We start from the raw sequence: 15423 nt of genomic DNA, 5'->3' as shown, positions 1-15423 counted from the left end.
GTTTCTTCTCTCCAGTCCCTAAACATAAATTTCTGCAAATACTAGATTTAAAAAAATTGAGAATTTTATCGAAGAGAGGAGGCGATACACAGTCTAAATACTGACAAATGATCGGCTTGAAAGGAATTTGATTAAAAAATGAATTAACCAACGCTGCAATAAATAATTAATAGGGGAAAGTCCCCAAGCGGCGGGCACCTAAGGTTATTTATAAATAAATAAAAAAATATTTTACGAAATGTTTATTAAATTATGATTTATGTTGGATAACAACGTTAGAATTCAAACCAAATTAACAAAACCGAAATCTTTGCTAAAAAATAATTAATACTATCAATCAAACTTTGGTATAAAAAAATATGATTTTAAACAGTGGCATCTAGTACCGGACATTTCAAAATAACCTGCATTGATCACATATGCAGCCATCTCCACGTTCTGAAATGTCTGCATATGTGTCTTTGACGATATTCTTAGATATTGCAAAAAAAAGTCACTTTGGCTAGGCCACACCGATTCTCTCAGCTGGTGCATTCATAAGTTTTTCATTCTTTGACTAGGAAATACGAAAAATGTGGGTATGTAGTGACCGTTAGCACTCATACAGAATAACATTAAATAATTGGAATAAATTACGTAAATTCTCACAAGAAATATCAATATGTTTACTGTCCGGTGCTAAGGGACAGACATTTTCATTCATTTGATGGCACCTACTAAAATTGGTTAAAAGATCTAATGATATTCTGCCATTTTACGGATAACAATCAAGTACAACTTTTATCTTTGCATACCACTGAAATGTAAATGCATAAATATGCTAGAATTACTTCATTGATATTTAGGTGACGCCGTGATATTGCTCCTAAAACAGAAAAGGGTTGCTCTCGCCATGGCCGTGTGCGTCACAGGTGAGGCTTGGTGCGTGATCCTGTACCTGTGTGCCCTCAGTACCCCTTTTACTTGTATTTTGGAATGAAAAGGTTTATAATCGCTTAAATAATACGTGTTAAATAGAGTGTCCGGTCTTTGGCGCCGTCCGGCGTTACGGGACTTCCCCCTTCTTTGATATTACTATCTACCATATATTACAACGTGTGTCTAATAGTATCGACTTGTCTGTGATGCAGCAATGCCCACGATAGGCTACTTTCACTTGAAATTATATTTGAGACCTGTAACCTAAAGTGGAAATTTGGTATCATACTGCTTGATATCGAGCGTGCCCGAGGTTGGAATAGAACCACGGATTAGTGGTACGCTACGGTTGACTTTATGAATATGAACTTTCTTTCAAACACATGAAAATCTTCGAAAAATACATTGTATAAACTATATAGCTTTAATATATGAATAGGCATTTTAATAAATAAGCATTTTATTTACATTAGTTTTTGGCTTCAATCTCTTTTTTTTTTAAATTTCAATCCTACGGTGAACAATAAAGATTCAGAATTGCATCAGAAAATAAACGATTGAACATGACGGATTTCCGTATTAATTTTTTTTAAATATTTATTTTTAAACACCGATCAGAACTTAAGTTTTCTATAACTTTTACCCAGATTATTCTAAACTAAGTGGATTTTTCAGAAAACAACTCAACGGTTGGCCTATCTCTATTAGGTGTATTTTATTATTAGAATTTCTCTAATTATAATGAGTTTTAATTTGATGCAGCTCTGCTGGGTAAGGGTTACTTTTATTTCAAAACATATTGCAATCTATATTCATTCAAGTGATGAATTCTAAAAAAAATACTACATTTTTCCAATTTAAGTAACGGCAAAAGATTTATATTAAATATGATATTTGTACTACCAAGAAATTTTTGTAAGATTTTAAAGAATATTAGTGAATGAATTAATTAAATTTGAGATAGATTTTCAATATATGTACTTCTATTCTTATAATCATCACTTCAATGTTTTCAAGATTAACATAATTTATTCTTGCGAACGCAAATGTAACCTTATTCTAATTTCTTTGTCGGCATTTATTTGTTTGTAGTTTAGCTGCATTTTAGCTTCAACCTCGCATTATTTATATCAGTTAATTGAATATAAATTCATAATTAGAGATGTATTGTGTATTTGTCTTGCTTCAATATGGGGCCATGGACATGCTCACTATATTTATTCTCTAGATATGTAAGCGTTATGCTGGTAGTAATTAGTGAAAACAGTTCAAGAGGCTTTTCGTGAATATGACTCGTTCTTTGTTTAATTCCAGTAAGGTCGCCAAAGGCCATTCAGTTATTAAAGTTTATTGTTCGTCTTATCGATATTCAGAAACAAATTGTTCGCGCTCGTTTGTATTGTCTTAAAAAATGTGTCCCCCAATTTTTAATGGAGTGTTTTAAATTAGAAGTCCGTATCAACGCACCAAAGAAGTTCCGATTTTGTATAAACCCATAAAAAGCAATAAACTAATTAACTACATACAGATTTAAAACACCCTTGTCAAATAAACTCATTTTAATTTATATTAAACAATTCAATTAAAACTATTGATAAATAATGTGAATTTATTTATTATTAAAACTAAAAGCAAGACAAACAAATGGATCAAATGTGAAATGAAATTTAATTTTTATATAATTTGTTAATATAATGAAGTCAATACTTTAATTAATTCAAAAAGTTCCGATTTTGTTTAAACCCATAAAAAGCAATAAACTAATTAACTACATACAGATTTAAAACGCATTTGTTAAATAAACTCATTGCAATTCATGTTAAACAATTCAATTAAAACTATTGATAAATAATGTGAATTTATTAAACTAATAATTTGTTAAAAAGGCAAGACAAACAAAGAAATTTAGTTAATTAATTTTTATATAATTTGTTATTTAGTCAATAATCCGATTAATTCAAATAATTATTCATTCAAATTAAATAATAATAATTTAAGCCATAATTGATAATTTAGATTTATATGAAAAAACTATCAGAAATATAATATAATCAATTTATATTTTATATATTATATAATTAACTATTGAAAACGTCTTAAAAATAAAATCAATATAAGTTTATATAAAAATATTTTCTTCGTTCTTCAGATTATATAAATTTCACATACATTAATATTCGATCTCATAATTTATCATATTCAATTAATTTAGTAATTTAAATAAATTATTCATCGCTCATCATCATAAGAATTCCTCGTTCAGCTGATGTTTAGCATATTTAAAATTATATGTTATTCATTTATGAGCAAAGTCAAATTTCATCGTCAGATCATTTGTTTGCCCGTATCGCAAATCGCATCGTAAGCCAATATATGGACCAATTACAGATATAAATGTAAGTAGTAGATTATCACTGAAAGTTATAACAATTAAAAAACAATTTTCAAAAGGTAAATTAGTAATGTTAAGTAATCAAATGACTGTTTCGAACACAAAGAAAAATGTTACAAACTTTAGAATACTTTTAGTGGCATTTAGAAAATGTAAGTTATTTAATAGTCCAGTCATTTATGCTTAAATTAAGTAAGAATCTCGGAATTAGAGATACCCAGCTATAAGTCTGTAAATACTTGTTATTGACACCCTAAACTTGTCTCAAAACCTGAATATGGTAGGGTCTCAATGCCATGAGACAATTTTAGGGTGTCAATATACAAGTATTTACAGACTTACAGCATGGTATCTCAAATTCCGAGGTAAACTTACTATAATGACTGGACTATAAGTACAATAGACTGCATCTTCTCAACAACACTGAACTTGCATCTTCTGCATCTTCTCAACAAAAAAATTGATAATTTAAATAGTTTAATATATTTACTACTTGAGATAATATTTTTTTAATTTAGTAGCATGGCAATGTTGTTGTTTGTTCATTTAATATTCTGATATTTAATGTAGTCTACAAAGTAGAGACAAATAAAACAGGTTAATATTGGCAATAAATTATAAAACATAAGTTCAAATCTCGAAGTATATTTTGAAGTGATTATTAATGAAGTTCAACTGATCACTTTGAAAAGTAAAGTTAGTAAGTACCTTTTCTGAAACTTTCCTAACAATTCCTGTGTCCTACAAGGATGTAATGTCAAAAATGGTATTTGTAATACTGGATGATCCATTTGTGTGAGAATTGAATGGAAACTACTGTCCGTTACACCATTTTGTAACAATATTTTCCATGCACTGTCCAGTGTGAGAATAGTACCATCTACAAATGATAGAATATTAAAAAATAGTGCATAAGAAAATAAAAAATACTGATAAATCGAATTTGACAGCATCTCTATAAAGTTAGCTTAATTTATTACTTTCTTAACAAAAATCTTTTACACAATAAGCTAATTATCACATTATGCATGTATATATTTTTTAATATAGAATTTTGTGTTATAAATGGATCGAATATTAAATATTAAATATGAACAATACAACACTCAGATTTTTGTATATCAAAAATTAAATGTAATTTAAATAAAATATTAAAGAATGTGTAGTATATAAGTAACTGTTTTTGAAATTACACTGAAGATGAGGCATACCATGGTCTCGAAACGTCTGTAATTATTAAATAAAGTGTGTGTTAAAAATCTGAATGTTGTATTGTTCATATTTAACATTTAATATTTTTTAATGAATCTTAGTACAATTACCAGGTTTTGAAGCATTAAAGGATAAAACAGGAACCATATAGCTGATGTTATACGTGACATGATATTCAAAATTATATACAATAACACTATTAAATGTTGCTTCAGACTTATCGTTAAAATCATTTGAATCACATTCTTCCAAATGTGAGTTTTCATTTTCACAAACATGTTTTTCTTGTTTCATCAAGTATTGTGAATAATTTTCATCCTTGTAAGAAACAAGTATTGTTACAATGTCCTATCAAAAAATATTGTCATATTTTAATTACTTTCCTACTAACTGCCAATTATCACCTAGCTCATTAGACTTTACTAATATATCTTTAGCAAAAAGTAAAAATTCCTCCCAAGTCATAATATCCTAGCAAAATAATATCAGATAAAATTTAATAAAATATCAAATTCAAATTATAATAAATTACTATCAAATGTTGTAAACTGACATATGTGTTTACTAAAACCACACTACTTTTTAAGGTTATGTTAAAACAAAATATTGATCACAACATAATATTCGATTCAAATTTCTTATATTTTTTTGTTTTCTTAAACCAATTAAATGAAAACTTAAAATAAAAAATATATTCAAAATAATATTGCACAGTTATTTGTAAATATCACTAGATTAATCAACTACCACTAAATATTAACAAATTTTATTTCACTTTTAACAGGAATTATCTGCCATAGTTTTGGAGCTGTCAAACTAAGGTCAGGGTCGCACTTTAAACAAATTTAAAAATATTATAAATAAATATAAAATTACTTAAAAAAATCCTAAAAACACCTTACTAAAATAATTGCACTTGCTCGGATATTATTACTAATATATTTCTATTTCAAGAATTTAATCATAGTGTGATTAAATAATAACAGTAAAATATTTATTTTGGTATTGTTCAATTAAAAAATTAAATTAAAATTAATCAGCATAATTTCCAACTAATATTCTTCGATATTTTTGAATGTTTAACTTCCCGAAGGGTAAGTTATTGTAATCGTCCAAAAATTCGCTGAGGGGTTGTTTTTACAATAACATAACGAAAAAGTCACAAACAAACGTTTTGACAGTACGGCCCTGAACGAGACTAACACATGGTTCCTTAATATTAAATTTCTTGAAAAATGACAAGATCCCATCGCTTTTCAAATTTCCCATAAAATTTGAACACATGCTAAAAACTGCTTTAAGAAAAAATGTGACATTTCTGTCTCAAACTCCGAACAGTAAATACATAGTTTCGACAACTTGTTAAGTTATCATGTTTATTACTGTGTTTTACCATTTGTGATGTTAAAAAATATATATTTTATCAATACCATGGATTAATAATGGTTTCATATGTTATATTAAGATACAAAATTGTAAGTGTTTTATTATTGTTATTATTATACCACTGAATGAAGGCTAAGATGCTAGCCGAAACGACTGGTTTTAAATAAACTTTTAAAAAACTCTCATACTATTTTTACTGATGTAACGCCCGACTTTTTAACTCAAATTAAACATATATATTAACATCAAATTCAAGACTATTCAAATAATATATATATATATATATATATATATATATATATATATATATATATATATATAGGTGTGCTGTTGTACCTCCAAAACTGAAGCTGAAATCCTCGCAAAGGAACAAGCTGGGTGTCGAGATCTACAACAGGCTCCCCAATGAGTGGAAGAGTCAAAGCAGGAATGGTTTCAATGCTGCCGTTAAAAAACATCTTATAGATCAACTTATCTATTCAATTAATGAATTTTTTAACCCAAGATAAATATTAATTGTCATTAGGTTAATCTTAGAGTTGTTCATAAACATAACTGATATTAGTTTAGTTATATTATAGTATAATTGTATTGACTTAAATTGTAAATGTTGAATTTGAATAAAGTATCTATCTATTTATCTATATATATATATATTTTATAAATAACCAATCAGGCGTGCAGGCGTGATAGCCTGATAACGCTGTGTATGAATGAATGCATTCAAATGAATACATGGATCTGTCAATCTGAGAATTTATATCCTGTTCAATTCATACTGTCCAAAAGCTATGCACTTGAGAGCGATTCTTGAAGAAATCTTTACAAACAAATATGAAACATCACAACACAAAAATATTTTATTTTTGGCTTACTAGCGCTAAATGTGCGCCTGGTTCCCGACCCCTAACCTGCACAGTGTGAACACGGGGCTTTGTTTTCAGACAACAAGCCCAGGAAGATCATGTTATTCATCGTGATTTACACCACAAGACAAAATTATATTTTATTTCGATATGAATAAAACAGAGCATATAAAAGAAAGTCAATTTATTAAATTTTGACATAACAGTTAAGTTATTAAGTAAAAGCTCACAAAATTGCAATAAATTAACATAAATCGAATTAAATCATGTAATGATAATATCTGTTATAGTTTTATATAAAATATAACTTTACAATAAATTATAACTTTCATTATATATAATAAGTGTTGCTTATATAAATATTATATATTATGAATAATGCGGGTGTGTATATTAACATAAGTAGGCACTAAATATTTTATATTATTAACAAATCTGTACAAGTCACCATTAGAAGGCACATTATATAAGCTTGACTAAATTTATTATTAGAAAACTATAAAATAGCTTGTAAAATAGTATGTATATATATAATTTGTGACTGTACATGCTTATTTATGAAACAATATATATTTTGTAATTATATTCTTTACTCGAGTTTATAAGTATGACTGTGCGTTCGACTCTCTGCAGAAGTTTTTATAGTTTTCTTCTCAGTGATCTGTCTGGACAATGAGTTCATTTGAGTTTGTACTAAATTTTGAGAATTTGCTCCGGAGTGCATAATAACGGACTTGAATCAGTGTTATATCTGTGTGTTTCATACCTGAAATTTATTAAATAAATTTAAAAGTTTGGTCAGAGCAAGAAATAAGAGTTGATATTTTATCATAATAATAATAATTGATATTAATGAAATTGAGAAAAATTATATAAATATTAATATAATACACTAGTAAGAGAAATAATATCCAAATGCTTTATAAAAAAATCATTTGGCAAAAAATCACAAATTATGAATCTTTATATTAACAAATAAGTATTTTAAATTATTTAAGTGTTTTCATTATATGTTAGTTTGTTTTTTACTCACAAAGTTGTAAATCCCTTATAATTTTGACCGTTGCTCCCTGTATTATGTGCTGAGCCATTTTTAACTGCATCATAGCTACTGTCCGATGTAGATAAATTTTTATTAATAAAGCTGACAGGACTTACATTATTGTATGTATTGAAAGTTCTACTATTTGTGTGGGTTTGAGATTTATCCAAATACGAGGAGTTCAATCCTTTATTACTTTGGTTATTATTATTTAAATGCACAATATGGCTACTTTGATTCATGGTATCATTTTGGTCACTGTAATATTCTTGATCGCCTTCATCTGTTTTGCGGAGACGATACTTGGCTTGGTGAATGGCTGCTAACCTATTTCTAGCCTCTTCCAATTGCTTTTCAATTCGGAATACTTCAGATCTAGAATAAAATTTTACAAATAACTATATTGTTGTTAAGTAAAGTTATTCAATCTACAAATAAAAATGTTTAAGAGTAGAGTAACCCTAAAATTTCAGGATTATTAATCAATTTGACTTGACCTATTTAACTGACTTTCAATAATAGCCCTTCATACTAACTATATTTAAAGGTATAAATGGAACAATTTCAAGACTAAATTATATCACCCTTTTTTTTTTTGTTTTTTTAATCACCTGGCATTTATTTCCTGTGTGATGCCACCAACCATTCTTGTGTTAAGAACAAGTGAATGTTCATCTTCTCCAGAAATTGCTTGTTGAGCTGATTTCACAAGATTATCCGTGCTTCTAATGACTGCATTTCCAGCTGCTTGTAGTCTTGTAAAACTGGGTGAATCAGGATCGGCTTTGACCTAAAATAAAATTTATTTTTATTAATATTATCTATCAAATAATTATAATATATTGACATTTCATAAAATGTTAAGATTGTAAATTTAAACTATCTGTTACTAACTAAAAGCTGTACCTGACTAGCAACTAAAAGTTGGGCAGTGGAACTAGCAACTTGTTTTGCAGATGAAATAAGCATTTCTTCGGAACCATGTCCTTGCACAAGAGCTTGTGCTGAATCTACTAATTTTTGTGTTGCTGCCACCACAAGTCTCGCAGCAGAAACCAAACCTTCTGACCATTGGCCATCGTCTGAAGTTTTATGTAGACGCCTGGCAACTTTGCCCTAAGGTATAAAAAAAAACTTGTAAAATACTATTATAATTAATACAGTAGAATTATTAATAATATAGTTACTTTATTGACAAATGTGCAAATCAAAAAGACAATTTATGTGAAAAATTGAAAAAAAATGTTCCGTTAGTGTTTCTATTTAGAAGTGAAGTTAAAAGTTTTCATGTCTTTAAAAAAAAGTAGATATTTCATAAATTAATGCAACAAGAAAAAAGTACATTATAATTATAAAAGAAATTTGATAAAATAAATGAAATTCTACTTTAGAAATGCTTGGCAGGCCGCATAAAGCGGTTGCTCATCTGTTAAAAAAGTTTATTGTATAACAATATTAAATCAACTAATCAAATTTAAGATTTATATATTACCTGATCAATAAGTTCTCGTTGTGAATCACTTGCGGCTTTAACCAAAGCTGAAGTAGCTGCAGTAATGGATTTTGCTGCTTCCAAAATCATTTCATCAAAGTTCAAATTTTCATCGGTTTCCTAAAAATTATATCACAAAATAAATATCAATGAAGGAAATACCAATTGTACATTAATATGAGTAATTGATTAAAACTATATCAATTCCATATGATATAACGTACCATGGTGTGGGGTACCTCAGCAGTAATAATATGTTTGATTCCTGGGTGAAATTACAAAAATACAACCAAGAATATCAAACATATCTTAACGCCAAAGACATGAGATAACATGTATGACAAGTAAAATCTATATATTAAATAATATCTAAAAACATATCCATATTAATTACCTTTACAGATCTTCTTGGTCGCAAACTGGCAAGTTTTCGTGCAGCAGCTTCTATAGATGATGCAGCTGTTAGAAGCTCATTTTCTGCAATAACTGTTGGATCCTCAGGATCTACCCAATCACGTCCTGAAAAAAGATTATATTTAAAATCAAGGGATGTAATAGATATGTATGTAGATATAGATAAACAGGTAAATACAATATTAATAAATAAAAAATCAATAAAAGTACCTTTAAGGGTTTCGGCCAGAGAAACCAGTTCAGAAACACTTTGAGCTACTTGTCTTGATAAATGTGGCAAATTTTCTTTTCCTTCAGCTCCTGCCAAAACTGCTTGAAGCAGTCTTTGATAATGGGTTGCAACCTTATTACCAGCTTCCAAAGTTTGTTCGCGCAATTCGATTGTTTCCGTGCAGGAGTATGCAGTATTCTAAATTTAAAAAAAAAAATACATATAAATATATCACACGTTGTATATATATATATATATTACTTGAAATAATTGGTTAGGAGCTTTTTAATTTTATAATTATATTTAATTATTTTTTTATCTAACTAACTTTTGTTTTTAATTAAATTTTAAATTTAATTATATTCTGTAGCAATTAAATTAAGTAACAATTATATATGGTCAATATACCTTGCACACAACAAGTAAATCAGAAATTGCTCTACGCCCTTGATTAGCAGCAATTATAATATCTTCTTGAGATCCAGAGTTTCCAGCAGCAATTGCTTTAGATGTAGCTTGGGTAACTAATTTAGTAGCTCTAACTAGTTCCTCTGGTGTACCTTTGCCCTTTGCACCATCTATTTGTAAACTCTGCAAGATAAAATTAAAAAAATTAAATATGGCTAATATGGCAAATATGTGTCTAATGTAATACATTTTATATCTTATTACAAGGATACTTACATTAATTTCTTGACTGATAGCTTCAATTGTAGATTCTAAAGCACGTGTGCCTCTTGTGTGTTTATCCTCAACAGCTTTAACGGTTTTTAACAATGATGTTACATTTGTTACCATTACCTATAAAATAATAATCTTTATTAATACACAATTCAAAACATTTTAATATAAAATATACATTTTCTATATAGAGTTTACAACAGTTACAAAAATAAATTACCCTAGCACTGCCTTTCAATTGTCCCATTGAAGGGTCATCAATAGGTTTTCCAGATGCTGCTTTGGTGGCCTGAATAAGTTCACCGAGAGCAGAAGCAACATCTTTAACAGCATTCATCAGCATCACTTGTGAATCAGGATTATTTGAACCCAAACTTTCTGCTCCTAATTTCACAACTCCAGTCAATTGGACTAAAAATAAAATAAATATCATTATAAACAAATTTCACTCTCAGTGCTTAAAAGAAAGAAAGAAAATTAAAATAAATAATAAAATTAAGATAATGTTGTATTACATGTGAGAATTAAATAGCATTAAAATTTTCAAATTCTTGTTTAAGATGAAGAACTTCCTAAAAAAGATCTTATGTCTTCGAAAAGATTTAATGAAAGAATATTTCTGATGATTCATATATGTAAATGTATGTGTATGGGTTTCTTGACCCTTACCAATTGTTGAAACAGCATTTTGGGCTGCTGCTGCCAATTGATCTTGAGAACCTGCAGCACCGGCAACAAGTGTTTTTGTGTCTTCTACTAAAGCTTTGGCTGTTTTCAGAATATGCTCCCTGTGCTCAGAGAAAGATGCATTATCCCTCTCAGAGTGCAAAGTGCCTGATGAATAAAATATTTATTTATTATAATCTGTACATTATAAATATTTAACTAACTTCAATACTTTAATATAAAATAAAATAAATATTTACCTGCTGTTGCAAACATAATTGTAGTGTCAATATCTCCAATGATACCAGAAACAGTACTAGCAGCATTTATGCAAGCCTGAGTTCCCTTTGAACATGATTGTAGTGCTGCCAAAACTTTAGCTACTTTATCGTTAACAGATCTGCTGTGCATTGAAATTGTAGAAGAAGCACTATCACCTTGTTGCATTTGGTATGCCCCACTAGATTCAACTAATTGAGAACATGATCGTCCAAGTTCTTGAACTGTGCTTCTGATTCTAAAATTTGAAAAAAAATAAAAAATCAAGCAAATTTTATCAAATACACAATTTTATTTCAATACACATAACTTCTAACTATTTTTTTTGTTGAGAATTATTTGCAAATTTCGTATTTTTTGTTTCAAAATATTTTTTGAAAATTTAAACAATTCTTCATTCCATCAAAACAAGTGAAATGTTTTTTGATTCATTCGAATCGGATCCTCTGTTCTCTCAAAAATGGAATAGCTATTTTTTGCACTTTTTGTCCCGGATAAAAAAAATCAGAACATCTCCAAGTCAATAGGAATTGAATGTTTTTTAAATCACGTGAAATGTAAAGGTATGCAAAAATGTTCATTTTCGTTTTTTGCCATTGCTATAACTTACTCTATGGCAAGTTAATAAAAATTTCAAAAAACTTGAATAAACCATTTTTTAAATAACAGTAATGCAGTCAAAATATCAATATTCTAATAAAGATGTTCGGTTTATAAGAATAGTATTTACTTACTTCATTCCAACATCTGAAAGATTTGTGTTTAATACTGCTCCAAATGAATCATCTGCCAACTGCGTGTAGTGGTGAGTAAGATTTGCAGATAAAGTAGGCAAAGCAGCAGGCTCAGCAACAGCTTTTGAACTCTACAAATGTACATAAACAATCATACATTTTGAATTAAAAATACAAATAATTATTCATGACAATAATAAATTACCATCTCATTAGCAATTCTGGCAATTTCTTTAGCTTCATGTACCATTCTTGTTTGATAATCAACAAAAGTGTCTGATGAAGAAGTAACAAGCAAAGATGATCTTCTATCACTTACTCGAGACATGGCTCGGTTAATACTTTCTAGCAAGCCATTTACCAAACCTGCAATATATTAAAATTCAGAGTTGTCAAATATATTTAGTTGAAGAAATATAATAGTAACAGTATACAAAATGCAAAATGTTTACCATTTTGTGTTGATAAATCATCAAGAGAAGTTATTAATTCAGTAATTGACTCTCTCATTGAATCAATAGCTTCATCCAGTTCTCCGTGATATTGTGTAGCCTGTAAAACAATACATTTTCAATTATAAAATAAATAACATAATTAAATTTAAAGGTGTTCAAAATTATTACTCGTATGAATTTCATAATTATAATTTTAAGATTATTCTATTAAGATAAATTATTATATTTTTATAAACAATAGTTCAATTATTTTACAATGTTTGCTACAAAACATTATTACTAATTTTATAATTTATATAATAATTACCCTGGGATTTCCTCCAGTCAGTTTAGCAAGATTAGCTACTTGAATAGCATTTTCGGTAACACTTTTAGTATATTCCAAAAGCTGTAATCTTTGAGACGAATGCACAAAATGAGTTGCAGCACCCACAGCATACTTGACAAGAGCTTCGACATAACGAGACATTTGTAATATTGTATGACCCAAATTTTCAGCTTCACTTTTAGCGGCTGTTTGTAGTGGAGGTAATCTGTCTGTTAGCTCATTGGATGTACTGCTCATCTGGCTCAGGAAACCTAAATATAAAATAACAATGTAAATTTGTTGAAAGAGCTTAAATGGAGAATATTTATATATGTTTTATATTATACCATACCTTGTAAGGTGTTTTCTTGGCTCGGAGTTACTGTTGATACAACATTAATACTGGTTTGATCTAAATGACGCACACAGTCATTCAATTGCTGGATGACTGTGTCGCACTGTGTTTGACCAGGTGCCTTCTCTCTGGAAGTATAAATTGATAATTGTATAATATATTGATAATATTTAATCCTCAAAGTTAGAATGGTAATATCTTGATTATTTTTTTGATGTTGAAACATGTTTGAAATAATTTGCAGCCTATTTGTCAATTTGTCAATTTAAAATAAGATTAAAAGACAAACATTCTTTATTTAATTAACTAATATTAATCAGGAAACTTTCTGACAAAAATACCTTTCATAAAACAAGAAAAATTGCTTAAACAAATAATTTCTTTATATTTATTAAGGGAAGAAACATTTGAATTGACAAAATAGTTGTTGAAAGGTGAAAAAAAAATTAATTAATATTAATTAATATTATTTTGTAAGCACTTCATTATTAATGATGTTGTTAACTAAATGTGAAGGGTTACTATTGTTATTAAGAACAGAACAAATAAAGTTAAGATTTTACTCCAAAACATCTTATTTTTAATAAAATAGGCCTACCTATTAGAGAAATAATACCCCAAATTTTAATGGACCAAGAGTAAAAAAAAATAATTAAATATCACCCTGACTAAATTGTTGTTCCTATTAACCTTTTTTTAATTGGACAAATAAGCACAAAATTATTTAAAAAAATGATAATAATAGTAATTACAGAAGCATTAACTAACCTTATATTAGTGATAAGACTCTTGATTGAATCACTAACATCTTTGCTGTTACTTGCTAATTGTTGCCATGCAGGTGGGTCTCTTGGATTAAGGGACAAAGATTTTGCAGCTACTATCATATTCACAGAAGCATTCAAAGTACTATGACCACTAGTTAGAATGGGCTCTTGAGCTTTGCGACCCTGAAAGCAAATTGAAATTAATAGATTGAATTTATTTCTAAATTGCATTCTAATTTTTCTTTTTTATATTCACCTGGGCTGATATTCTTGTTGGTATAGATACGAATTGTGGATTATTTGAGAATTCACAAAGCGATGAAACAGCATCTAATAAAGGTTTCGTTGCCTGAACACAAGATTCTCTACTTTCAGCAGAATAATCTGCATCTAGTGCTTTAATTCCCTGTTAAAATATCCATGATCAGCAAATTAAGATTACATTGTATATGTGTTTTCTTGCATGTATATAATCAACTAAATAAAATTAAATAAGTTAGTAGTAGTAATTGACAAGGAAAAAGATAACTACATAGGTACGAATCAACAAAGTATAAGCATGCTCATATAGAAAGAAAAACTGTAATTTTAGTTTATATAAATTTCATTCAATTCATAATTCGAGCATAGCAAAAACTGACTTTTTGCCAGTTAGATAAATAAATTAAACAGTTTAGGTGTGTTACGATACATACAAGAAAACTATTTGGTACCAACTTTTGTCAAACACAAACCTTTACCAATGCGGCAGTGCTATTCGCGACGTCTTTAGCAGATTGTACAAATTGCCTCTTAGCCACGTGGTTAGGAGTGTTGTTACTGGCAATTCTGCATGCATTGCACAAAGCTGATGTATGTTTTGCAATGAGAGTAGCAGCTTGTAACACTTGTGGTTGGGTTGAAGTAGGGTTAACCAAAACATCGCAGCCAGTTCGAATCGCCTGCGCTGCACGCGCAAATTGGGCTTGGTCAACCAATCCTGGACGACCGACAACGCTGGTTGGATCAGATACGCCTACCTAAAATAATAAATTAAATTGAAAATAAGCATCACAAAGTTTCAACATATACCATTTTACATAAACATATTTATTATTATTACAATTATTGAAATTGTTAACACTAACATAATATATTCAATTCAAGATTCTATGACCACTAGAAAACACTTACGAGATAAGCAGCTTGTGCAGAAGCTTCAATCAAGCCATAAATTGAATCATTAACTTCACGTACTGATTGCGCA

At 28.6% G+C, this 15423-nt stretch overlaps 1 protein-coding gene across 1 annotated transcript; it reads right to left on the bottom strand.

Moving 5' to 3' along the window:
* Nucleotides 1-7467: 7467 nt before the first annotated feature.
* On the bottom strand, nucleotides 7468-15422 carry LOC113376064 (talin-1-like; the record flags this gene model as incomplete). Its single annotated transcript, XM_026615994.1, has 21 exons — nucleotides 7468-7540; nucleotides 7808-8191; nucleotides 8428-8606; nucleotides 8723-8932; nucleotides 9309-9428; nucleotides 9703-9827; nucleotides 9933-10131; nucleotides 10342-10524; nucleotides 10618-10734; nucleotides 10835-11025; nucleotides 11284-11448; nucleotides 11541-11797; nucleotides 12294-12424; nucleotides 12499-12659; nucleotides 12746-12845; nucleotides 13056-13327; nucleotides 13408-13538; nucleotides 14179-14360; nucleotides 14434-14583; nucleotides 14912-15196; nucleotides 15351-15422. Coding segments are annotated over 21 exons (3687 nt in total), but the record flags the coding sequence as incomplete, so codon positions are not given.
* Nucleotide 15423: the final 1 nt, after the last annotated feature.

The sequence above is a fragment of the Ctenocephalides felis genome, unplaced genomic scaffold (assembly GCF_003426905.1).
Source record: "Ctenocephalides felis isolate EL2017-DRISC unplaced genomic scaffold, ASM342690v1 CF-g0.4_SCAFFOLD_01886, whole genome shotgun sequence".
NCBI classification, from domain to species: domain Eukaryota; kingdom Metazoa; phylum Arthropoda; class Insecta; order Siphonaptera; family Pulicidae; genus Ctenocephalides; species Ctenocephalides felis.
Note: the sequence above shows the minus strand (reverse complement) of the source record. Positions and strands in the feature narration are given on the sequence as shown.